This window comes from Dermacentor andersoni, chromosome 5, assembly GCF_023375885.2.
Source record: "Dermacentor andersoni chromosome 5, qqDerAnde1_hic_scaffold, whole genome shotgun sequence".
Classification (NCBI taxonomy): domain Eukaryota; kingdom Metazoa; phylum Arthropoda; class Arachnida; order Ixodida; family Ixodidae; genus Dermacentor; species Dermacentor andersoni.
In genome coordinates, this window is record NC_092818.1 from 149,378,862 (window position 1) to 149,406,296 (window position 27,435).

General features: G+C 47.0%; 2 protein-coding genes across 4 annotated transcripts; one reads left to right on the top strand and one right to left on the bottom strand.

The window, feature by feature from the left end:
- The first annotated feature begins 143 nt into the window (after positions 1-143).
- LOC129384907 (uncharacterized) lies at positions 144-11,838 on the top strand. The gene is made up of 4 exons (XM_055070540.2): positions 144-475; positions 2,628-2,843; positions 7,260-7,279; positions 9,852-11,838. Exons 2-4 carry the CDS (start codon positions 2,667-2,669, stop codon positions 11,836-11,838), a joined length of 2,184 nt encoding a protein of 727 aa, XP_054926515.1. The 5' UTR covers positions 144-475; positions 2,628-2,666.
- Positions 11,625-27,435, bottom strand: LOC126531394 (cholinesterase-like). Of its 3 annotated transcripts, XM_055071145.2 has the most exons (4): positions 27,330-27,435; positions 23,915-25,443; positions 16,058-16,194; positions 11,625-11,801 (listed from the first exon to the last, which is right to left on the bottom strand). In XM_055071145.2, the coding sequence occupies exons 2-3, from the start codon at positions 25,411-25,413 to the stop codon at positions 16,062-16,064; spliced, it is 1,632 nt and encodes a 543-aa protein (XP_054927120.1). In that variant the 5' UTR covers positions 25,414-25,443; positions 27,330-27,435; the 3' UTR covers positions 11,625-11,801; positions 16,058-16,061. The 3 variants fall into 3 exon arrangements, with proteins under 3 accessions (XP_054927120.1, XP_054927121.1, XP_050034860.1); XM_055071146.1 differs by lacking the exon at positions 11,625-11,801 and having other exon boundaries at positions 14,296-16,191; XM_050178903.2 differs by lacking the exon at positions 11,625-11,801 and having other exon boundaries at positions 14,296-16,194; positions 27,330-27,434.

Sequence of the window (27,435 nt, forward strand, 5' to 3'; positions counted from 1 at the left end):
GGGCAAAAAATAGTAATAAAAAAAAAAGATTAGAAAAAGAGGTCGGGGAGCTTGTTAAGAGTCGCGTCTTTTCGACCACAATGAAGCATTTGCATCATACCTATATGCGAACACGTACTCTTCTGTCCCTAATTCATGTGGCGTGCCTCATAGTCAGAAAGTGGTTTTGGCACGTAAAACCCCATAACTCTTTTTTTTTAAATCCATGTGCATCACCCCACCGCACTTAGTTTTCAAGCGGCCGTTTACAGACCCAACCACTCGCTTGGTGCAGCGTTAAGAGGAAGAGGAAACCAAAGTGCACGCCGCGCTCTCGCGGGGGTCCGGTCGGCTGTTACAGCTACCGAATGATGGCCGGCCACTAGCCCGAGGGGGCACCCAAAATTTTCGACTAAGGGGCGCGCTGCTGCCGCGAGGCATCGAAAAAAATTGACCGACTTCGTGTGCGTCTCAGCGGTCCTGCTCTGAAGTCAAGGTGAGCGACACAGTATGAGCACGTCTCAAGGTTACACGAAGCATTGACGATCGGCCCATGAAAGCTGTTTCGTTCTTCATTCCGCAAGAGCGTGTTTGTCTTTGGCGCGAGTGTTGTACGCAGATGTTCTTGGGCGATCAGATCGCGTGGTCGTCGGACGTACGTGTCTCGGCCACAAGGGTTTTCCTGGCTGAGTACTCGACGAAGGAAAAGTAATATAAAAATGAGTCGCACTACCCAGAAAACCCAACGTATTCTTAAGGTCGGTAATAGTATAAAGCTTTAGCATAGCGGAGTCGATGTCGCTTGCAAGACAGACGTGAGCAGCCCGCTGTGTGGAGACACGCGCAGAATACCACGCAGCGACTGACTGTACCCCACTGTCCCTCAGGCATTAGCGTGCTGACTGCGTCATAACCGTCGCGCAATCAAAAGCATGAAGTTATCAGGTAAGAAATTAAGTTCAAGTCAGGAAATAAGGAGAGATCGACGGATATCCTCCTTAGCTGGCCGCGTCCTTTTGTATGGATCCTTGTCTCACCTTAACCCCCCCCCCCCCCCCTTTTTTTTTTTCACGTCGGGCAGGTCCACTGACTGTCACCCGCCAATCGGAAGGTTCGATGCATGTACTGTTCCTTAATTCGAGGAGTGGCCTGGCGAAAGAAATGCAGTGCTCAAGCTTGCACATTGCGTGGCGCCCCTCCTGCAGAACTGGCCGCCAAGTTCGCCCGGTGACCGAGATATTAGCTCGGCCGCACTCTGACTCGCAGTGCACTTTATTCGTAGTTTACCGCTATATGGGCGCGACACAGTAAAGAAAAAGTCCGGCGGCAATATGAATTGCTGGACTGAACTGCTTCGAAGCGTCGCCCTGGCCCAGGGGATCAAAGTGCGGAGGCGGTTTAGATGGAGACGTCGCACCACCGCTGACACGAGGCGCTTGTCATACGGCAACCACAGGACCTATATCACATTCTTCTATGGACATGCAGCGCGCTTCCACCAAGCATATGGACCACAGTATCACGGACATCGTATGGTCCGCTGCGTTTGGGAGTATAGATAGCTTTCATGTGACCTCACGGACACAGCTTTTGACCGTGCTGTAGTAACCAGACATAGGGACCATGATGACATTCTTGCAAACCATTCCGATAGTTTTCACGTGAGTACTCGGTGCGTACTCAGACTAATAGGAAACGATGACGTTAGTTCAGACTATATATTTCAAATCTTCAGCATCACCGACTCACGTCGTAGACGAGCTGCTAGCGGTGCGATTTGTCGCAGCTCAGTCACTTCATGCCTGTTCACGCAATTCGGTCCCTCGTGCGAGTCCAGCTTTACACAAATCGCGTTGTCCACTGAATTTTTACGCTCCCAACAACCTCTCCCGCTATATTTATATAGGCATGCAGTGCTCGGTGCCGTGATAATCAGGTCCATATAGTGATGCTGCTAAAGAAATCATGAGCATGCTTATTTTCTGTGAGCATCGTTCCACGCTCGAAGACATGGGCGCATCAAGAGAAGCGTCAAGGGGCGGGGAGTCTCATCAAAATAAATAAATAATGGGAGGGTGGTTGCACTTGCATGTTTAACTTTTTCAGCGGATGTACACCGCTTCGCATAAACTCCGACATATACTTATATGCGTTATATAATACAACATAGGCACTAGGGCTCATTCGCCTTTGTCGCAAAATGTGATGTAATTATTACACGGAAGGCTCGCAGGTCTGAACCTGTTTACCAGCTAACGAGCGGAGTGACACGTTTCGGTGACCAGTGGCCGCAGTGCACATGCCGCTTGCGCTCGCCACTAAGACGTATAGTGCCTCGCATGCGGGCAGCGCAAGCGTGCACAAATAAAACGTAATTTGGCGTAACCCTGTGTCCGCAAGCTTTGTTTGAAATGTATGAAGTAGTTATCCGGAGGCACCACCTCTGGATGAGCAAGTGCTTGAAGGCCGTATTCGTGCAATTATCTTTATAAAAAAAGCCATATCGGCAGCCGGCACCGTGAAGGAAAGACTGGCTGTGCCGATGGAAAACCGGTCAGAGACGCTCGTGTTGTCCACTGTTCTTTACAAAGCTGGTTCAGCTAGCCATCCTTTTTTTTCTTAATTGGCTGCGTCCTTGTCGGTCGCAGAGGCTTTTCGGACGCCCTTGAGTCTGCGCCGGGAGCGATATGGCTTGGTTGTGTGACTGCGACGATGGCACGGCCCCGATGAAGGAGCCACCCAAGCAGAAGCCGTCGCAGTCCAAGCAGGGCCTGCAGGGCGCAGCCGGCCGTGTTTCTGCCGACCAGATGCGCATGCCGCCTTCCGAAGGCGAGCAGGTGCCGGAGTTCTCGGGCCCGCGGCCGGTAAAGGCAGGCTCACCCCCTGATCACTTTCTTTTGCCTTTTGCCAGTGCGTCGCTCTGTAGAGGTCTGTTCATACTACAGCGGTAGCAGACGTCCAATGAGGCCTGCAGACCAGCAATATTTGCCGCGAATATGCCATCACTGCATGCATGAAGTTTCCTCCACGGCTGCATGTCATGCCATGCTGAATACACCGATTCATATGAAGCCACCTTTGTTAAGCAGCGTGCGTTGTTCTTGGTCATGCTTTGCGATGAAGAACCACATGAAAACGCCGAGTGCTGACGACTATTCCGCTTTGCTACTACATGTAGCTCAGGTGTCTGTCGCAGGACGTGTCCCGTATATACACACCTGTACGCCTCCAAGAATTATCTACATTGGCTCCATGGCATGGTGGAATCGGAGTCGGGGGGTGCATTTGGACGTTGAAGCCATCAAGAAAGGAACGAACTATGAGTGAGCTTCACGCGATAAAACTGAAGCTAGGAAACGTCGGCTAAACGCGTGATAGCGTCACAGGAATATTTAGTGCCTTCAGCTGCTGCGATGGGCCTATTCCACGCAGGCGCACTCAGCGCACGCTCTACCGAAAAGATAACGGGTTCGGCTTTGCAATTTGATGATTTTTTACAAAATATTGCGCTATGAACGCATAAATTTGCATTGATTATACATCTGCGCACAGTAGTGCTGCATTATGCCTTTATTAAAGAAAGGATGGCTTCGAAACATAGACCAAATTCCCAAGGTGTCAGGATGACCGCCGCGCCGGATATTAGTATTAGCAGGTTGTGCAGTATATAGCTGCGCAGGTTTGCTCATTAGTGACGCTTCCTGCAAAAAGCGCGCACTCCAAATTTAAGCCTAGTCAATACGACGGTCACTTTACGGTGACTAATCAAGTCGTCTCAGCTTCAGCGTGGAATGTGTGATACTCAGTACATGAGGCAGGCGGGTACACATTGTACGATTCGGTTTTAACAAACTGCGGTCATATTATGGATTGTCACTTGTTAACATTGCTTTCACTGAACAGGTTACGCAAGGAAATCACTGCCTCGACTTTAATGTTGAAATAATGCTGCTACAGGACAATTTCCTTTAGTTCCAGTGAATGCGGACGCTGCAGATTGTTTGGGGGAGGGGTGGACTTCAAGTCAACGTTGTCATTGGCTTTTCTGCCACGTACCCAGCATACTACGCATCAAAAGACGCGAAATAAAGATGGAGTTGAAATCAAATGTGAAATGAAATTCAATTTAACTTGTAAGGGATCTAGTTATCCAATCGATAGGAAGACGCGCCGCAACACGATTCTTGAAAGGTGAACGACATTATTATGCCAATCCTGACCATCTTGGAAGCTCCTGGAGGTAACAACCGTTCAAATCAATTTAACGTATACTACGCTCCCGCGTTTCGAATGGCCTCTTTCCGCACCTTGTTAAGCGACGTTACGAACTATGCCGGCAACAAAAGTAATCGTTCCTCTAGGTCTTAAATGATTGGTGAGCAGGTTTAAAGTTACAAGTTGAGAATGTAGCGGAAGTGTCACAGTAGTAACAGAGAAAAGGGATGGACATTTAAAAAATTTTTTTTTTGGACAGCATAAAGTAGTACAGTATGTGGGGTACTTCAAAGAAACAGACTTCAGCATTGTTAGCACGCTAGAATAAACACGTCTACTATCACCTATAGAGACAGCTGGAACGCGTAAGTGAATTTTATTATCTCAAGTTAGGTGTTCCCTCTAAAGTGTGACGTCACTAACACGCACTGTACATTACCAGACTTGGCTCTGGCAAACGGGTCAGACTTTTCTTGCAGTGACCTCTTCGCTTCAAACAAGAAGTGGAAATGAGTGCTCGTTCTTGAGTATAAATAATGCTTTTGTATATATCGCCGTTGCCAGTAGGCAAACGAGGTTTTTGCGGCTGTTATATGCGTATTTTCAGATTGGCTTGGTTTTGTTGATGAAAGAATAGGGTAGGGTCAAATTACTATTGAAATATAGCTAGGTGACATTCAAACTTACCTGTATATGAACCCTTCGCAAGGTCTTCCAGATAGCTCCACTACAATAAGAAAACGTTTTGACCATGCCAGGTGTGTGCCATACATGGTAAGTACAGCCAGGTGCAGCACAGTGTCTCCTAGCGCGCTGCCACTCCATGCACATACCTGCTCCACTAAAGAAGGTGCTATACGTAGACAGATATTAACAGGCTGTCTCTTGGTATCGGTTTCGTTACAGCTTGGTTCCACCTTGCCCTCGAGGGAAATTCATGCGACCTACATTTTTACTTCACGCTTTGACCAGTCTGTTCTATCGCTCTTATCTACCAGCCCTTTAGACTTATATTACTTAGTCTACCTCTTGCAGACTAATTTCTCATCGGCTGCTATCGCGCAAGGCATCTTCAGCCCCCTTAAGCGCTGATTAAGAGATTAAGGGTGCAGTGACGGCAAGCCAGTAAAAAAAAAAAAAAAAAAAAAGAGACAGAGAGGGGCATTTTCGCCTGAAGGGCGAAGCATGGGCAGCGATTGCATTGCTTAGCACTGCGCTTGAAGTCCTCGGACGGTGTTGGTAACTATGGGTGTAACGTGTATGCGTGGCGCAGCGCGCAAGGCAGCTGCCACTCTGCAGAAGGAACATCACCCTGGTAATAGCTACCGCGTGTCTAAGAACGCTGCCGTGATGAGGAGCGTCGTCAGTGTGGCGTTAGAGACATCGCGCCACGATGTGGCATGCGATGAGACCGAAGGGAAACGGTCGATAGTAGTCAGCACCTAGTGGCGGGGCAATAATGGGTTAAGTGGTTCTGACCAGGGCCAGATTATCTGATGGGATAATTAGGACCCCCTACTGCCAGTGCGCCCCATGATAAATGTTTCCTTAACGGGCCCTTCAACAATATTAAAAAGTCCCTCACCAGGGCGCCATCGGAAACTTTGGTTGTACAAAATAAGCTGTAAAACGTCGTTCACGGAGCATCCTACCACAATAATTATTTTTATAAAGGGTTTAGTAGTAGCCGAAATAGAAGCAAACAACGTATTGTACGACGAGGTGTCCTACTCTTTGTGCGCAGAAGTTCTCTTCTTTTGCTCGACGAGTGCCCGCAAGCCACCTCCCTCTCTCGTTTTTTTTTCCCATATAAGAGACGAAGGTGCACCTCCTAGTAATGCGCTTTCTGGTATTCGCCTAGATTGTACGCCACATATGCAGAGCAAATGTCCATGTATAACTAAACTGTTTTGTGTTTTACAACACGCGGTTATCTTTTTCCTGAGTGATAGCGATGCAACAGTTCACAGATTTGCAACTAACCTCACGGTTAAATCATAGCGACGCGCCCGTTAGATAAAAAGCATTATCGAACGCCCTCACAGAAGAAAAGAAGCGTTTTCTTGCAACAGAAGTGTTGCTAACGTTAAATCAAGAAGCTAGCTGCTCTGGTACGTACGTAGGTTCATAGGCATGTAGCCTTTTATCCGAGGATAAATTTGAAACAGCAAATGAAACTTATTGGGTCTAAAATATTAGCATCTTAACCAATAACCGTGATCGTCATGATCGTCATGATCGTCATAATAACTTGTGTCACAAAGCAAATTTAGCCCCAGGCCCGACAATTTCTTAATCCGGCACTAGTTCTGACACCGCCCGAAATTTTCGCTGCGGCGATATGCTGTTTAACCTATCTCACATATATATCATTATTTGAATATTTCCAAATTTATAATATGTTTATGCTATTATATGACAGTATGTTCTCTATCCACAAGTGAAAATAAGTGAATATTTCAAAACGCCCACCGCTGTCCCCGCAATACCCCTCCCGAAAATAGGTCCTGGATACCCAGCTCAGCTGATTAGTGCTACGTTGATAACATTATACTTGACGTTTGCTGTCCATTGCGCTCAGATCAGTGCATACATACAGCAACTCAGCAGGAATGCTAGTGCGCTTATATTACGCGTGCGCGTAACGCACATGAAAGAAGCGGAAAGCAGAAAGCTGTCCTGGCTCCACCACCGAGCCGAGCGTTGACGGTGCGCACACTTCGTCGTTTTTTGCAGCCCTGGTGTCAGCAGTAAGCGTCAAGCTAACGTTATCTACATATTCCACTAGACGCTAAGTATTGCCGATGGTTTAGACGCTTGGTGGCTGCCAGAGCGTCATCTGCCCTGCAGGGGTTGCCTCGTATGATGCATGGCGCCCATGTATTTCACTCGCGTATGCCTATGGAACACCGTCCGGAGTTCAAGCGCTAAACTTTTGCTATGGCTGCCACTGCTTCGCAGTTCGGGTGAAAATGTCGCATATTATTGAGCCTTGTGAATGTGACAATAGCGAACATAATGGTGCGTGTTATATCAATTGATTTATATGTTCTGGTGGTTTTCAGGGCTTGGAAGGTCAAAGCGGGTAAGTATCTTCCGCGCGAGTGATTGCCCCACTTGAACATGTCGCAGGCAATTCTAGTTAACGAAAAGTTTCATTCTTTGGCACTACATGTTGAAGAGAGCCACTACGTACCTAAATGAACAGACCGAGATGACCATTAACGGCGCCTACATCTTATTGTACAATAATTTTTACGAGCAGCTTTCTGACACGGTTGTAAGGGGTCCAGTAGCGACAATACAGTTAGCGACAAACAATATCACTTTTTAAAAAGGAGTTTTGCACTGTCCGTATGAGGGCCCCTCAGCAGGTTTGAACGTCTCAAACGGACACTTGCGGCGCTTAGGTCACGCGCTCGTAGACTTATGGACGTGCCTGCAAAGAATCACATCAATATGCGCCGCAAGAAGAACAGAAAGTTAAAATAAAAGCCCTTGCGCTCTCGGAGGAGCTTGATGGGCGGCGAGTGACACCAACAGAATGGCTCTTCCGAGTCACAGGCATGCCGCCTGTAGCGTAGCAATAAACAACATCAACGAGTACAACTCGCGGATTCCCGTGAATCGTTGGCCTCTGGTGGAGCGCTTAGAACAGCCTTATGAAATTTGCCGTCTAGCAAGAAAAGAAAGAAAAGAGAGGTTGCGGAAGTTTGGGGTCGCAAGTCTTGAATGTAGGGTCAACGAACTGTCGACGCTAAAGTAGACAAGGTCGACACAAATGACTGCTCAAAGGATTAGATGATTGAATATTGATTATATCGCCCCCTTCTATCACTTCTTCATGTTAGTAATTCAAATCGTGTCGTAATCGTATCGTATTTCTTGCTAGTTACATCGACGTTGTCTTTTCTAGCGCCGGCGTTTGGCCCTCTCTTTTTTTGAACAAGAGGTCATGTGGGCCGATACCGGAGATAGTAAAATTTATGGTGCAATATGGTTAATCTCCCACTATACTGGCGCTAATTACGCCAGTATCGTTAATCTTTCTTACTGTGGGACCAATTCTCACTTCTTGAGGACACTGCCGAAGTCGCTTTGCAGACACTATTGTCTCGCGCGATCACTGCTGCTTAGTCTAAGCAAACTCGCTCGATATCCCCAAAATTTGCAGTACAGCGGCTTTGCCTCAGTATGCCTATATCTACTGGGATGCGCCCATTATAGGGTCATAATACAACATCGTTAATATTTGGCTATATTGGCGCTAATTACGTCCGTACCGTTAATTTTATGCTCTGCGACTAATTATCCCTCCCTGTCTCGTTAAGACTTATGATTTGATACCTCTTGCGACTCGCTACGAAACTCTGGAGGGGTGAAAAGACCGTTCTTGTTGAGGAAGTGGTTACAAGAAACCCAGATCCCAGATACGCCAAAGCCGTGTAAAGTCAGCTAAGAAGACCTTGTCTTCAAAAACAGAAAGCAGTGGGTTTTTGTGATGGAAGGCGGGAGAGGAATGTTGCTTGTGAGCGCTGGTAAGATAGCTGGCATTTCTCGCATATTTGCCTTACGAAATTTATTTGTTTTTAGCTCTGCTACTAAAAAACGCGCCTCGAGTGGGTGTTTACATACCATAACGTACGCGTATGACCAAAATTTCTAATGGGGCTTGGTGAGGGGCCCTTTAATACATAGAAGAATTCCGGAGATGGAAACATTAGATGACGATGATTGAGTCGATTCCCCTTTGAAACGGGGCGTGGCATGTGCCACTAAGTTCCAGCAGTGGCACTGGTGGCGTCATCTTGTGGCACTGATTTCAACCACAGCAAACAGAACTATTTCTTGTCGTACTACTTAGCAGCTTTTGTAGAGCCGTTGGCAGCAACATAAGCATTAACGTAAAGTGTCCCTCTTTGATTTGGTGAAGGCTCTCACAACACAAGCGCCACGAGGTCTCGCTACTAGTACTGCTCCTGCGGCCTGCGTCTCCGATCTTCCTCCGGTATTTAGTAAACACCAAGACGTATACGTTCAGACTAAATCTCGCTATTAAGATGTATTGAACTGTAAGTAAAAATCATACTACATTTTAGAATATTCACCTTACCGACATCTTTTAAAGCACAAGATCCGCAAGAAACAATGTAGTGTAGTTTAGGTTCATTGTTTGCTAACATGCACCTGAAACGATCCCACGCTTTTGCGAAACAGATCAGCCAGCAGTACGACAGTCAAAATGCAGCGTTCGAGTCCTGGATTGTTCCTATTTACGAACGGCTTTGAGAATTCGGACCATGACTAGATGACCCTAACTCGAGCTGTCGTGGCACTGCGCATATTTAAAGAAATCAGGACTGGTCAGTGCTTATGCATATCTACAATGCACCAACACAACGCGACACCAAGACACCAAAGGCACCAACACCGCGCGCCGTTGCTATTAATCTAACGCACTGACAGTAGCCTCGCTGATAATTGCCTTGAACCCTCTGTAGAGAGAACCTTGGGTCAGGATTCACTGATATGTTCGTATGCGTAGAAACAGCGGACGACATAGCAAATGCGCCGGTCATTGGCAATTAGTCTGGCGAAGCAGTTTTTGAATCGCACCGCAGTTTTTTTTTTCGTGAATTTCGCGTACCTCTGTCCAGGGTAGCTTCGAGCTTTACCTCGATGAGGACGCAAAATTTCAATGCCACCATCGAGCCCGGAGAGCCTAGTTCCTGCTCTCGGAAGAAATCCTCCATCGACGACGTCATTCGCAGATCCGAACAGCCTGGCCAAGCGGCCAGAAAGGCATCGTCTCGCGAGTCGAGGAGGAGTGACAAGGGCAGCATCAAGGGTGAAGAGAAGGCGTCACCGGCGGAGAACGTCCCGGATAAGGTTGATGGGAAGTCAGAGAGCAAAAGCAGCATGAGCCGCACGAGCAGCGAGAAACAGAAGCATCGCAAGTCCCACCGCAAGCACCGCCATCGCGACAGCGTGCCCTGCTGTTGCCCGATGTACGAGGTGGAGATGATCAAGACAGCCGGAGCGGCGGCCCTGGGAGGAAGACAGCGGAACCTGCCGAGCGACAAGCTGGGCATGCAGGTCGTCACTACTGAGACAGTCACCAAGCGCCTCTACAAATACAACATAGACGTTGACCTACCTGAAGGCATACGTGTCAGTCCTCGTGGTAAGTTGGTCGAAGACCAGGGTGTGTCGGCCGAAAACGGCGCTTACGACAACATGCCGCAGCCGTACAGCGCTCAACCCACATATCAGCCGCCTTATGGACAGACATACCCCCAATCTCAGCGGCAACAGCTCACGTACTCGCCACAGGACCAAGTGGCGCCGTACGAGCCTCAGCAGCCGGCGGGACGCTATATACAGTTTCAACAGCAACAGATTTCCACTAACGGTGCGAGGACTGGCACGATGCAAGTTTCCAGCTATGAGGTGCTGCCGTACAGGGCGGCGTCACCACCGATGATGCCGATGGCGCCCCGGCACGAAGCAGCGCAGCATCCGAGAGGACTGATACAGATCACTCATCCGCGTAAGGTGGACTCGCTTGTCTTTCAGTGCATGTGCGGACATGCCCGGGGGAGGCGAAAGTCGACCCCTTCCAATACCACCACGTCGTCAACCACGTCTCCCAATAACAAGAACACCAGCACCAAGACGAACAAGACAAGCAGCAGCAGCAAGAGCAGTAGCAAAAAGACGAGCAGCAGCAGCAAGAGCAGCAGCAAAAAGAAGGGAAAGAAAAGCAGTACCAGCACCGATAGCGGCCACAAAAAGAAGAAAGGCAGTAGCAGCAGTAACAGCACCAAGAGCGAAGACAAAAAGAAGGGGAAGAGAAACAGTACTAGCAGCAGCAGTACCACATCCTCCAGAAGCAGTTCCTCGAGGAACAAGAAAGGTGACTCCAAGCCTGGCTTCGTACAGGTGGAAATACATTGCGATAGGTGTCGGCTGCGCAAAACGTACCTGGTGTGCAAGGAATGCTATAGTCGTCACAAGATAACCACTTGCAAGGAATGCAAGGCCCCGACGGTCATTGAGTACATTCGGTATCCCTCGCAAAGTGCCTTCGTCAATATGGTTGGCCAGATGGCGCCACAGAGGCCGGCACTACAGCCTTCGCCTCCACAGGCCTACGAGCAGCAGCAGCGGCAGCAGCAGCAGCAGCAGCTGCAGCACCAGCAGCTGCAGCACCAGCTGCAGCTGCAGCCGTATGAAGCGGACGGCATGGCCAGAGCGTTTGCCGACGGGAATGCCGCCTTAATAGTTTGTTGCAGCAGCAAGGCAATGCTGCCGGTGAGCAACACAGACGTTTATCAGGATCCTGGAGCAGCGTACCGTCAGATGCCCGTCACGACCAACTTAGTGTTGGGAATCATGTGCCCAGACGAGTGTAACGAAACTTATGAGAATTCCACCACTTCCTCCTCTACTGTCACGACTACTTCGAGCTCACGCACTCCGGTCAAGTCGGAAACGACAAACCCGACCAAGTCACCCGGCAAGAGTCGAATCAACACCCATTCCAGGAATGCAGGGGACGAGAACCGTGGGTCGTCGCTCTGCAACTGCGGCCACGATATCCGAACCTGCAGAGTGTGCCACGACAAAAAGAACACACACTAAATCCATGCACCGGGCTGGACAACGTCGTCCGCGCCTTCTCTATGGTTTTGTGAACTCGTTTTGTGCTACGCACTGTCTGCCAGCAAGATTGCTATGACGAGAACCATTGGCTAAAGTGTGTCCATCTCTAAGCTCGGGCTGTGAAATCTAGTGTTAATGCCTGACGGAAACGTTTGTTGCCTCTTCTAAGACATATATATATATATGTATATGTATGTATATATATATATATATGTATATGTATGTATATATATATATATATGTATATGTATGTATATATATATATATATATATGTATGTATATATATATGTATATATATATATATATATATATATATATATATATATATATATATATATATATATATATATATATATATATATATAATATAAAACTAAGCAGACGTCGCCTCCCAGAGGCAGAGGTGCTTTGAGAGAGTAAAGTTTTAGAACAGGCGCCCCAAACGTTTTGGGGCACCAAAGAAATAGCGTCGAAGCCCCTGCGCATGCGCGAGACGCAAACTGCGTTTGGGTTTTTCGTTGGGAACGCTATTTCACCAATTTAGCGGGAGCCCAAATAGTGGCCCCAAAAGCTTTGCGTCGGCAAACATGGCGGCACCCATCGAAGCGACGGCTCTAACCTAGCACCAAACTTGGTTGAATTCGTGATAACGCGTGAAGTTTGCAAGCTAGGAGAAGTGACTGCGGCTATCGCTTTCTCTCATCTAGCGTGTGTCTAGCGCACCTAGCGCAACTAATTTAGAGGTTATTCTGCCTACAGAATAATCTCTAAATTGTAATTAAACGCGAATACACGCAAGTCAAAATTACTATTCTTATCATAAAATGGTATATTTTACTTATTTATTTCTAGTAGCTTTTCTTTGACGCCGCAGTGGCGCTGTCAGCGCAACACGCTATCTACAAACGAAAAGCCCTGTTCTAAAACTCTTCACTCCTGCGTGCCCCAACGCTAACACTCGCAAAGCTCTTTGGGGCCCCAAACTATTGGGGCCCCTATTCTAAAACTCTCTAGTGTATTTTAGGGATTACATGGTTGTATATGGTTTGCGAGCGAGTCATTTTAGCGTCGCTCTCATAGTAAACACAAATTTAGGGAAGAAGGTTGGGCTAGTTGGTGCGTATTGCACATTTGAGACTTTTTTACCTAGCGCTAAAAAGACGTCAGACGAGAAGCACACAGGACAATGGCGGCGTGCCTGTGTGCTTCTCGTTCTCGTCTCATGTATATTTAGTGTTAGGTAAAAATAGACAGCTTTAGTTTAGCGTGTTTAGCGTAATAGCAGGCTTATTGCAATAGCGGGATCAAAATACGCATGCGCAGAATGCTAAATGACCCATAGCATTTAGCGAACGCACGCCATTTCTCAGATTTAACGTTGCCGTCCTTGCCGGGCTTACGTATAGTATACGAAAAAACATGGCGGCGGTACCAGTCGCCCGCTTCAAACTTAATTTGCTGTTTGATTCTGTAGAATTCACACCATTCGTAGCAAATGACTGTCTAAAGGCTGTCGCTTAGGCTCAGGCCGCTTCGGCGATTACGAATAATATTAGTATTACGAATAACCTTGCGGATTTTTCGAGATCGCTTGTCTTTTCGAATGCGCCGAGGCCTAGCGAAAAAAAAACTTCCCGGATGGTTGTGCCAACCATCGGCGAAGTCGAGAAATAGGCATGACGGCATATATGGCCTCTGAGATTGGGAGATCTCGGAGGCCATGGACATGATTTTACTGATTTCGCCGCGGATCGGCAGACATGGAAAGTACAAATACAACGCGCTCCCGGCTGTCATTGCGTTGCCTCTCGCACTTTTTGGACGCACATGCAAGGCTTGGCGAATAGATAAAATCAATTACGTGCGCTCGTTATTACGCTAACGTTAAGCTAAAGCTGCCTAGTCCCTCAAGCCACATCGTTAATGCAGCTGCTTTCTTTCAGCTTAGCCGCTACCTTACAAACAGCCCACCCTTTACGCATACACATATACGCGCACGTACGCACGCACGCGCGCAAGCACAAACACACTCACATTGTACTGTACAAACGTGCGGACAATTGTCTGCTGTCATGCACAATACTTTCAGCCAGGCATCGCAAATAAATTATGGCACATGCTGCACTTCCCTTCAAGTTTTCGTAATATTATACAACTACAGTTGCCGAACAAATGAACGCATGCGCGGGAAGCGGTACTTGGAGCAGCCTTATGTAGGACGTGTATTACACAGAGTAAAAATTGCAGATCAATGGTAGGACCCCGAGCATAGGCAACATGTTCAAGTCACATGATTCGAAGCACTTGTTCTGACTGTACAGACAAAAATTGTTTAACTTTATTTGCGTTCAGCACAGAAGGGATGTCGCTGGTCCTTTCAGCGAGGACTACGTAAATATACGCATGGTTCTTGGTAGATGACAGACATCGAGAAATTTCGTTTGCCTGAGTTGTTTATTTGCACTCAGTCATACACAGCCCGACATAGCCTCTTATGTGACACTCGAAAAATAAAGGAAATGACAGTCGCTTGTATATTAGGCATGACATGCCCATGCATATATAGCTTAAGAAGCCAATACACAATGACACCATGGACAGCATAGGGGCAATTTAACTACAGTTCTCAATAGAAATAAAGAAATGATAAATAAATGAAATGAATGTGGGTGAAAAAACAAGTGGCCGCAGGTGGGATACGAACCAACGTCTTCGCGTAACGCGTGCGGTGCTCTCACCGATTGAGCTACCGCGGCGCCGTTTTCCCATTCACTTTCTGGTGTATTTATGTTTATCTACTAGAACTAACCTTGGGAGTGTTAGCCAGCACCACCACTCACGGCCTTGGCGGCGGATGTGGGACATCCTTTCTGCCGATGGCGTCACGTCTACGTGATATCTTTGGGTGAAGGCAACGCGTCAATAAACCCACACATCCTACCTGAAGACATCAAAATTGCCGGATTCGAGACACTCACTACGTAATGAACGAGAAGAAAGAAAACCGAGGAGCCGGATATATATTGGTTACATTATGAGAAGTCAACGATGACACCATGGACGGCCTAGGGCAAATTAACTGCAGTTCTTAATTGAAATAAAAAGGATAAATAAATGGAATTGAAAGTGAATGAAAAATAAAACAAATGGTTGCAGGTAGGATACGAAGCCACGTCTTGGCATTACGCTCGGCTTCTTTTCCTCTCGTCCACATTTATATACAGGGTGTCCCAATCATCATGCACCAAGATTTTAAAATATCTGTATCGGCAGTTTTTCGTGTTGCTATACAATTTTCTCAGGCTGTTTTCATCTAATTATAATATTTGAGAATTTGATCAATCAATTAAGGCAAATTTGTAATTAGGTGGAATGCAAAAAATAATCTGAGTACCTCCAAGTGACGGCAAACAACATTACCTTGGTTCTGTTCAGCTACCTGGCATTTGCATATCTTTAAATCTTGGTGCATGATAATTGGGACAGCCTGTACATACAGGGTGGTAATTCTTAAGATTTACCGAATTAAAAAAAATTATTGTTGCAGATAACATAATTCTAGTCCTTGAGCTGGATTATTCAGAGGTGGACATCACTTGCACGCGAAATTGAAACAAGGATTCAACTAATTAATAAAAATCCACTTATTATCTTTTGAATTATTTACCTTACAGCACATATTGCAATTTACGAATTATAACCGGTGAGGTTGAAAGGCGTATCCACTTGGAATGAATTTCCAGAATGACGCCAGTTTGGAGATATGCTCACCAAACTCGACGCAGAAAGGCACTGTTGTTCCACTTACCCTTTATTTAACAAAACCCTCTTTTATGCACTTAAGCACAAAAGTAACTGGAACGCCCATGTATTTCGCCCCCACTTCGGGAAATATCTCGAAACTGGTGTCATCCTGGAAATGCATTTCAAATGGATACGTCTTGCAAGCGCCATGGCTGCCATTCGTAAAATACAATAGGTGCCTAAAGTGATTGATTAAGAAGTTAATTAGTACACTTGTTAATTAGTTGAATATGTGTTTCCGTTTCTCGAGCTGGTAATGTCCGCTCCCTCGAATAATCCAGCTAAAGGACAAGAATGATGCTATCTGCTACAGGCGATTTTTAAAATTTCCAGAACACTAAAAAATGGTCAACCTGTATATGTATATACTTGGCTGACTGCTCGGTTCCCCACCATTCTATTTCTTTAGGAGACCACAAAGCGAAGTGTCCGCTTCTTTTAAGTGCGCCGAAGCCTCGTTGATGCCCAAGTACATTGGTCGAGCTTCACTAAAGCGAGGCCACAAGATGCCTTCGAAGACGGGAGGCCTTCTGAAACAAGACGAGGAAGTCAGTTGCTGAGGAGGAAGTATACATTGAAAATCATTTCAGCTTGGCAAATGTGATTCCTTCATAATTTGTATGCGTGACTGATTAAATCCTTTTCATTAGTTGCTCATAAAGCATATTCTATCTGTTACGAGAAGGAACTATCCTTTGCTGTGCAAATTGAAGAGTAATCCATTTTCATGAGGTTGTAGAGTTGGTGTACATTTAGTAACGAGTTATGCGAGAAACATTTCGCGGAATGCATGTAGAGCCATGTTGAGCACTTCTATGACTTCTCTACAAAAAGCCACTAAGCGGTATGCTATTTTGACTTTATCAAAGGCTAACGAACTCTCATCAAGAAACTTCAGCGAACGCAAAGTGCCAAGCAGTTTTGGGTAATAAAGCGCTGCAGTATATGCAGACGCGCATGATTTTACTAGGTGATAAATGTCTCTTCGTAAATTTTCAATGTGACAGCCACCTAGCTGCCTATATTCTGCAACAAATGCAGCGACGAAATTGCGGAAAATGTCGTACTGCCGCACAAGCAGCATAGCTAATCCTGTTTGTCTGTGGCAGACAGGATAACATCCATAAACAGGCAGCCCGAGTGAGCAAGAATTTCAAGAAAGCGTTACTTGGCTGCGAGCAAAATAATACGGCTACATTGTCGGTGGCCGATTTGCCAGACACTCGTATTCGAAGCTCCATCTGGTTTCAAAGGTCTCTGCACGAGCGAAGCTCACAAAGATGCGTTCGTCACAGCTATTGCATCTTCTTCGGCGGCGGTCCTGTAGGGAAAAAATCTTGCTTTTGTATCTACTCTACTTTCACCGGCGAGAGTCCATATATGAAATGTATTTACATTGCGCAACCAGGAACGTTACCGTGGTATGCGTGCCCGCTTTATAAAACGAAGACAGTATCCCGAATTGAACATGAGTCCTTGGTTATTAAGCAAACGTTAAATAGGGCACATTGCCAGAGCACAGGGTCGGCGTAATGTAACTATCCTATTCCAATTCGTTTTCTTTCTTCTCTTTGCCAATGGCCTCCGCTACGTTTAGCTTAACGTTGCCAACATGATTGACCCGTCGTGAGCGGTGTACAAGAAAGGAACAGAATGGAGTGAAAAGAATCGCCAAATGATATCGGCGCTGCATCCATCACGCGCTGAAAAGGATTTAGTGCATTGCCACCCATATAGTGGGTGGTGCTTTGACTACAGCGTGCGGCAGACAGCCGCTGCTGCTACAGAGTTGGTGTACCTGGCTATAGCGTTTTGCCACTCAGCACGAGAATGCAGCTTTGTCTCCCGGCAGTGCATGTTGCATTGATATAGGGGAAAAACACAATGTTAGTGTAGCGAGCTTCGGGTGAACGTTAAAGAATGCCAGATGGGTGGTTCTGTCCTTATAATCAAAATTTGTTCTGTCCGCGCCAAGAGTGACCCTCGTAATGGTTGGTAACCGTTTCGACTACCACAATCATTTTGAGATAAGACGAATCTGAGTTCTCTGGTTTGATTCCGGATCTGGCTGAACGCCGGTTGGTGAGATACAAGCCTTCACGCCACTGTTTACGTCATTGAGGGAACAGAGAATTTCGGACTCGTAGAAACGGCATTGCAAATTATTTCTTACGTGCCTTTGTCAATAAGGATCTAAACTCCCCTGCCAGGCTCTTCCATTGTAAGTTTGCAATAGATGTAATTTAGGCTCCTAGCAGGCACTAAAGCTTCCTTTATCGAAGCAAGCATCGATCCTGCTCCTATTTGCTTAGTCGGCTTCCGCAAGGCACATTGGAAACACGGTAGTAGAGCAGTCACATTAATAATTGACTTACGGACACGCATGCGTCATTACTAGCGCGTTTTATGGCGTAAAGAGCACCGTGGCTTCCATGACGGCACCACATGAAACTACTGTCATTGTTGACGGACACTAGGTGCCCAAACCGGTAAGCGTCATTCGGCAGAGCTGACCATGAAGCCAAGAACGAACTCTTACCACATACCGAGGCAGTTGAAAAGCCCTGCTAGTGATTTTATGAATGCAAGTGTTGTCAAGGAAACAAAAGCACACGCCGCTTGTTTTTCAATAAGCTTTCCAAAGAATAAGAACTACACTGGACGCCGTGGCAGATCGCTTTCTTTCATGTACAATTAGCATGTGGGCTTCGTTCTTTCGAAAAAAGAATTACAGCTATGCAATACACGTACAAGCGCACAGCGACGTAACTTTCTTTTCTTTTTCATATTTCGTGGGCTCTTTGCAAAGCCCGAAAAAAACAAAAACACGTAAGCGATAACGCCGCGCAAACTTTATTAGGTGTTTCTAAGCGCACTCTAGAACTTTCCAAATATGTGTCTTATGCCCTAAAATGAATATATCAAATATTTCATAACTACACCTAACTAATTAGCTAGTTACATGCCCGTCAGAATATTAGTCAAGTGATTTACGACGGCTATAAACAATACCCTGTTGGTCTCATTTGTTTAAGGTATACCAGTATATATTTAAGGTTTGGCTATGGTTACGGGAACCACCCGGTGCATATATAGGGCCTGCACTGGCAGCGCCGAGCCGCATCTTCGTGATGTCACACTCGGCAGCTGGTCAAACCAACTTTAAAAAACAAGAAAGTAGGAAGACAGAAATTAGGGTAAAATGGCAGAAAGTCATCAGTACAGTGAGACATTAACATGGAAATGTTTGAATGGTGTATAAATAGACATATACCAGAGTTACTCGGGCGACCTTAACCGCGGTTAACGTAACCGCGGTTATCGCTAAACGCGGTTAGCGCGGTTCCACGGCAGGCGAAACTGCGGTTAGGCCGCTAACCTCGGTTGACCGCCAACTGCGCATGGCAACGTCGGTTTAGTGTAACCGACGCTTCGGAAACGGGTAAAATGGCGGACGGTACTTCTCCCGAGTGCAGCGCTGGCGCTTCCCAGATATCTTCCAAAAAGCGCATCATTGGGCCTGACGCGACAACTGAGGCACCGATACGCATTTGGGAAGATAATCTGGCCGCTCTGCAATCAAGTAGTCGAAACGCGCGCCTCTACACAGTGATTACGGCTACGCACAAATTTCGAAATTAGGAACAGCGCAATCAAACTGGACAAGTGAGACACACAAACGCTGTGTGTTTGTGTGCGTCTCACTTTCGTGTCCAGTTTGATGGCACAGCTTTCGAACTTATAACTTCCGCATTTTTCCCATGTACTTTTCTGCGATAATTTGTGCAATGTGAAATCGCACTGTACATACATTAACACCTGAAAGCACTGCCTTTTCTTCCTTTTTTATTTTTTATTTTTGTAAGTGCAAGTTCCAAAGTGCATTCGCGTAAAGATGTACTCCCTTTAATTTATGTAACCAATGTTTGTTCGTTGAAACATTAATTTGTTCATTAAGAATTTTTTTTTACTTTTTCGTTCTGTGAACTTAATTTTATTTTATATTTACCCATTTGTGACCCTTAATTCTGACTTTTATATAGTTCTATGCCCACCAGGCATGCTCACAACTGAGAGCAGTAGTATTGAACATAAGTAACCTACACGTGCAAAACGCAGTCTTACACGTTGAAACTCTCAGATATGACAATTGTTTTCCTGAAAAATAACATTTTTATACCACTTTCATCAAATGTCGAAGAACAATTATTCAAAATGAAGCCCGTAAGCAAGAGATCACGTGACGTGTCATCAGACCATTAACAGTGATCGGGATAGCCCGTGTAACTCTGGCGGACTACGGTTCGCGTTAACCACGGTTAAGTTTAACCGCGGTTACGCTATCCGTGTAACTAGGGTATTATAGACGGCTCCGCAAACACTCCTGCGGTGTTGGGCTGCTGAACACGAGGTCGCGGGATCGAATCCCGGCCACGGCGGCCGCATTTCGATAGAGGCGAAATGCGAAAACATCCGTGTACTTAGATTTAGGTGCACGTTAAAGAACCCCAGGTGGTCAAAATTTCCGGAGTCCTCCACTACGGCGTGCCTCATAATCAGAAAGTGGTTTTGGCGCGTAAAACCCCATAATTTAATTTAATTTTTTAACACTCCTGCGGCTGACATATAGTACCGGGATCCTGAATACATAACTGGAGTACTTAGCTTCCCAAGACTGAGAAAAGTCACTTCCAGAAAACGCCAATGCTAGCGACAAAAAATAAGTTCTCAACTGCTCCTAGCTTACTATATATATATATATATATATATATATATATATATATATATATATATATATATATATATATATATATCTTGTGAAGTTCAGTAGGCGGAGCGTTGTGGGCACACCCCACCCCACTCAGCCATAGTTTTCGCAGTACAAGGCATTGAAGAAGGAGCGGGAGAGGGGAAAGATGCGCCAGATTTTTATCAGGAGTGAAACTTCGTGCGCGACGGACGCTCAGCAATGCGCAATCATTGCGGCATTTTTAATCTTTTTTTTTGACAATGGTGCTTATGAATGTCCCCATTCTCTTGTACAAACTCAAAAAACAACATCCAGTGGTGGTATTCATCATGTGATCCAATATGAAACATTTTGTCGCAGCAGATCTAATAAAAGATTACAAAAAACTGGAATTACCTATAGACGGATAAGAACATTTGAGAGCCGGTTTAATAGCATGAACAGTATAATGGACAGCATTAAGTGTACAAGAGATACATTTATTTACAGAAAGGTAGGAAGATTGGCCTGAACGACAGCTTGGCTTTGGCCCACTACTCTGTACTGGGGAAAAGAGACGGAAAGGGAAAGAACTGATGAATGATGATGATAGGAGAAGGAAGTGCTTATATAGAAGTTCATCGCGTTGTGGCAACCCTAAGGTCGGTCGTGCGTCTAGCCCAGTGGCTTGTAGAAAGGCTATAGTCGCTATTTTAGTCACGGCTGTAGTGTTGGCGTCAGGCCAAGTACCTAAAACAAGCTTATCAGATAGAAGTCTCTTATACATGTTTGCAATGGAAGAAACCAGCTTCTGCCTTCTCGCGCGTAGGCGAGACAAATACAAAACACGTGCACAAGTCTTTCTGGCACCTTGCAACGTTCGCAATTTAGACCAGTTTTACTTCAACCTATAAGATGTGTAAACGCCTCGCGAATGCGACACCAGGGCGAATTCCGTGAACTATACTTGTTTGGTTTTGTTTGAGCGTGTGAAGGGCATACGGAACTTCATTATCTAGGGTATGTATTCGATAGATACTTTCCATTGGTGATCTCCATAGATGGAGAATGACAATACAGCCATTACAAAGCACAAACTAGCGTGAAGAACTGGTTATGAATCACAACACGCAGCTTTTATTTACCAAATATGGAAGCCAGAGTAGCTATCTCCGGAGGAATCAGAGAGGCTTATCAACCACGCTCCTGACCGGGTACACTCTCTGCGCAACTTATCGCACGTCAGCTGACTTGCAGCCTTGTGGCTACATTCGATACAGCCTTCCGATACTCTCAAACTTGAGCATTTCCTGCTTACGGACATTAGAGAGCGTTCAAGCGCAGGCACCTAAAATATGCCTCGGCTTGCCACGGCGTGCCTCAACAAAGGCACGATTGAGGAAGCCCGCGTATGCCCATTATCGATATACCTGTCCCACGAACCACTTCGTGTGTATTTACGCTTACTGACACGACACCATTGCCATCCATTGACGTCGGTTCTACATGAGCGGCCGGACAGCAGTTTCACAAGTGCAGTCCGCTGCCATCTACCCCACATACCATCAGGCTATGCCCTTCCATATCACCCCGTCAAACTACTGTGGGTGATGGTTCAACCTTCCGTATGCGTGCATGTCCCCGGCATACTAAAGAAGTCATTGGTTCCCGTTAACGGACTACAACAACTTGCTCTGGCATACATCTGGTCAGAATACCAGACGTATGTTCATGTTTACACAGACGGCTCCGCGTCACCAAAGGCATCGACAGCAGCTGTGGTGATACCAGGCCAACAGATGACTCGAGCTTTCATACTAGACAATAATTCTACATCACCCGCTGCAGAGCTTGTGGCTATTCGGGAGGCGATTCGCCACATCTGCGGAGAAAGACCTCAAGAGTGGTGCATTTTCACGGACTTAAAGCCCGCGCTGCAAATTTTGGGATGCTTCCTGTGCCACACCGCATATCGGGTTCTGGCACCGAGATAACCGAGCTACTTTCATGCGCTCAAGAAAAACACCACCGCATAGTGTTCCAATGGATCCCGGGACACTGTGGGCTTACTGGTAATGAGATGGCCGATGCTGCAGCAAGGCCATCTCAGCAATGGCCTGCGAACTGTAGTGCCATTCTCCAGACCAGACATCACATGCCTCCTGTCGGAATTAATGAGGAGTGCGACGAGAAGATACTGGGCCCAGCCAGGCACTCGTCACGTCCGCCTTAAAAGGCTGGATCCCGATACGAAATTTACTATTCTGCGTGGAATTCCACGCCCTCATACATGCCTGATACACAGAATGCGATTAGGAGTCGCCTTCACGCGCAAATACTTGCACATCATTGGACGGACACACTCCCCGGACTGTTCAGTGTGTGGCACTGTAGAGACTATAGACCATGTGCTCGTGGTGTGCCCTGAATATGCGCGCGAAATACTGACAATGGCAGATACCTTGAGACATTTACACAATAGACCACTGTCAGAGGACCTCTTGCTAGGCGCATGGATACATAGTTGGCAGACGACAGAGACAATGCGTGCTCTTTCAAGGTTCTTAGGCGACACGGGCCTCGACTCACGCTTGTGATACCAGTTATGCAATGTGTCCTTCACCTCATTCCTCCCATTATCATCCCCCATTGTGACCCTCTTTCTTCCCTTCTTCCCCTTCCCTGACGTAGAGTAGCAGGCCAGATGCTACATTTTCCGGCCGACCTCTCTACATTTTCCTGTCATTAAACTACTTGAGCAACACGACATCAAGCGATTCAGTGACCTAGCTAAGTGCGGTCCGGCAACAACCCTATATCTTTGCCCAGAGGAGTTGTGCCTCTTTTCTATAAATAAACGACTTTTATTCATTAATGTATATAACTATATATTTCACTGTAGGCATACTACAGAACTCAGACATTTTGTGGTCTTTACGCTCAAGCTGTCATACATGTTATTAGATGTCCCACTGAGATTTCGCATGCGAAACCGTTCAGCTAAGCTAACTATACCGCGCCTCACAAACTCTCTGCAGTGCAGCAAAATATAAGAGGTGCGTGTGTCAGAGGAGCCAGCTCGCAGTTGTTTTCAGTCCGCGACATATCAATCCGTGTCTCTTTCACGCCACTATCACTTCTGTGAAAAATGAAGGAAATTATTGCAGGCATTTATTTAGTATGTTAGAAAATATACAAACATTTATGCAGCGCTTGTCTATAATAAACCTACATATCTGCAGTATAACCGAGGCCGAAGCACGGAACTACGTTCCATTGCATACTACGTGGTACATGCGAAGCACATGGCGATGTCCTAGCATGCCTCATAGCTTTCGCAGCACTACAAGTTGATTTTAAGACGGAGTATAGACATCCTTCTCGAGCGTTATTGACAACATTTGTTTTAAAAGCTGCTAAATGTAGTGTCAGAAACGTGCCAACTAAGCAATCCACCTGTGCGGCAAGACGACTCGCACGTGTCTTCCGGCCTTAGGTAAATGCATGCAAAATTTGCTTACCCTTGCTTCGCAAACGTAGCCCAAGCGGTCATGATATCTTGGCTGAAGGTCCGGTCCGACTCTCCGAACTTGCCGGGAAACCTCATAGGCAGTCCGAACACGAGCGTCGCCTCAGCAGAATGATCAGAATCGGTGTGAAAGTGGCCCTCCACTTCTTCGTCGACGTAGTCGAGCCCGTATAAGTGCACTGTCAGACCGGCGTTGGAGAGTCTGCGGGCGAAGGCGAGCGCGGGACAGCCGGCGGCCACGTCGGCTGCGCAGCCCTCCACCAGATCAGCCAGGGTCCTCGGGTGGTCGCAAAAGGCGGCCGCGTGCTTAAGACAGTGGCTGGCCACTTCGGTAGCCACTGGTCGCCGGTATCCTTGCGCGTTCAGCAGAACGTGGAGCGCTACCTCGGCATCTGCCTTCGTCATGTTGTTGCTTTGCTTGAGCGCATCGAAGCGGCCTTCGAAGACTCGCGACACCAGCTTTCGGCCTTCCTCACGGTTGTGGCCCATCAAGACCTCGACGTTCATAAAGCCCCTCAGGTCGTGGATGAGATCCGGGTTGTGCGGTAGGAACTCGGTTCCGTGCGTGGGCAGCGGGGCCTCGATTCCGTGGTGTCGCAGTTCCATTTGCGCGAGCAGGACCTCGTGAGCCGACCGGCTCTTAAGGCATTCGATGACGTCTTCCGGGTGTGAGACGATCGAGTAGCCCGCTTTGGAGCAGCCCACCTCTACGGCCAGGGCATCCGCCTTGAGCAGACTCCTGCTTGTGCTCTCCGCCGCTTTGGCGGCGTGCGCAGCGCCTCCTTGCATGATGACACGGTGGAAAAGGCCTCTGGCAGAGGGCGAAATCATCAGAAGTCGAATGGCTGCGATTCCGGCACCTTCGCCGAAAAGGGTGACTTGCGACCCGTTTCCGTTGAAGGCAGCGATGTTGCCCTTAACCCACGCAAGCGCGAGCACCTGATCGTATAAGCCCGCGTTCCCAGACGCGTTGCTGTGGACCGCGTTGAGGAAGCCGAAGAATCCAAGCCTGTAATTAAACGATACGACGACCACGTTCTGAGTCGCGGCGAGCACGGAACCGTCGAATGCAGGGTTATCCGAGGAGCCGGCTTTGAAGTTGCCGCCGTGAATCCAGACCATGACGGGCTTGGTGCTGTTGTCGCTGACGGGTGACCACACATTGAGGTAAAGGCAGTCTTCGCTCATGCCCGGCGCTACTGCGTAGTGCTCAGGTGTCCCGTCCAGAGAGAGTTCTTGCATGCATCGTTTACCGAAGGCCCTAGCCCATCGTGGAATGGACCAGGAGACTTTTGGCAACGGCTTGCGGAAGCGCAAGTCCCCTAGTGGAGGCGATGCATAAGGGATTCCGAGGAATGCGTTCACCTTCTCTCCGTATACGTTGAGGCGGAGTCCCTTGATGTCACCGCTTCGTGTTCGCACTACGGGAGGCGTCAGAGCATGCGTGGCGCTAACCAGGAGGATCGCGCCAGTAATAGCAGAGACGCGCATTGTCGCAGCACCAGTGCTTCTTTAGCAGGGCTGTAATTAAACGAAGTATAAGCCAGTTTAGCATGATAAACAAAACATCTATTTGTTCTTTGCAAAAATAAATGATATGAATAGTGTACACTTTTGGCTACAATTTCAAGCAGTTCCAAAGCTTGCCGTATAATGCAAAAAAAAAGGGGGGGGGGGGGGGGTAAGGCGTGCAGACACGGACACAAGACAAGAGAAGTGGGCAACATGAACTAGCTCAGCTTCCTGTCGTTCTTGCCTTATAGGCGTGCGTGAGAAAACAATTTCTGGGGTTTTACATGCCAAAACCATGACTTGAGTACGATGCACGCCGTGGTGAGGGACTCCAGAATAATTTTGACCATCTGGGGTCCTTTAACCTGCACCCAATACATGGTACACAGGCGTGCTTGCATTTCACCGCCATCGAAACGCGTCCGCCGCGGCTCGATCACGCGCCCTCGGGCTTAGTAGCGCAACGCCATAGCCACCACCGTGGGTGGGCGTGCCTGAGCAGGTGTACCCGATACACAAGGGGATTCACAAATTAGGCCAGTCGAAGAAGGTGGAACACGTTTATTTCTCTTTTAGAAGTCGTCAGCACCTAAAACGCCATAAAATTAGTTGTTTAAAAGCAAATAAAGTTCATTTCCCTCAGCGCAAAAGCGAGGAACCGCCACGTTGGCACAGTGGCTATGGCGTTTCGGGAGCGTGAGATCACAGATAACTATTCACGGCCGAGGCGGTCGCACACTGGCGAGGCGGCGGCGGCACCGAAATTACACTAAACAAATTACTTGTTATAGTGGGCGTTAGTGTAAAGAGTTACTTCGGTGCAACAATTTAAATCCGCAATAGTTCAATAGTCTCACAATTACATTCTTTCGATATACATGGCGCGATGAATGAACGCTTTGAAAAATATGTGCAAGTGGGCATATCTGAAGCACTACATCTGACGGCACATACCACTGAGAAACTGCGACCTGCTGAAAGCGGCTCTGTTTATGAATATGTAAGCAAACGGTTCTTGTATCAAAAATCAATTTAATTACCTTCAGAAGATATGTGCACCCCGATGTTATTTTTTTCAGCAATACGTAAAGTTATGTAATTGTTCTTTGGGCAGAAATGATGAGCGTCATGATTATAGCATGGGAACAGTACTTTTTTAAATGTAATCTGCTACAGAGAACCTTCCTAAATGCTTTAGTGGGAAACGACATAAAAAAGCCGCCACAATATTACGTTTCAGTGGGCGTGCGTCATAGCAAAACGTTGCAGCTATTGTATCAAACTCACAGCTTTCACTCTACTGTAGGCGCCAGAAGTTTACGGTACACTGGGATTGCGAAAAATCTGTATTCTCGCGAGAGCCGGACGCACAACCTCGAATTTGGAGTTGCAGTGCGCAGTAGTTTGTGTGGCCTACAGAGCAATCTATTAATTTAAAACAAGCAAGGTTTAAGAATGCACCATCATTACAAATTGGGCTTGTGGGTACGTACTTACTAGGACGATGTTCGTAGCGCAAGTACACACGGATAAGAAGGAAGAATAGAGAGAACAGGGCTTTTTTTACCATTTGCGCTACGAACAGCTTCTTAGTTAATAGATCGGAAACTCAAACTTTTGGTGGTACTCGCTCTCTGTAAACTTTTGACGCTGACCGTTCAGTGAAAAAGCAATCGCACTTTCAGTGGGAGAAGGTTTTACAGGGTCACCCTCAGGCCACATCAGAATGTTAAGCACCGGATTACGTGTCCATGCTTGATCAAAGAATCTCATTACCCTGCATGCCGGGCACGGTCAAATGGGAGCAGATCTATCGCGTTTTGTTCTGTCTCGATGAGGCGCAACGTTACGCCTGCAACCTTACGCCTGGAAGCAATCGAAGGACGGAAGCTTACCCAGGGGAGGAGCTCGTCGAAGTGGACTCTTGAAAGAGGCACCAGCCAGAGAACAATGTCGCCGCTATCTCGCGAAGCACGGGCACAAAGCCATCGAGCAGGCTAC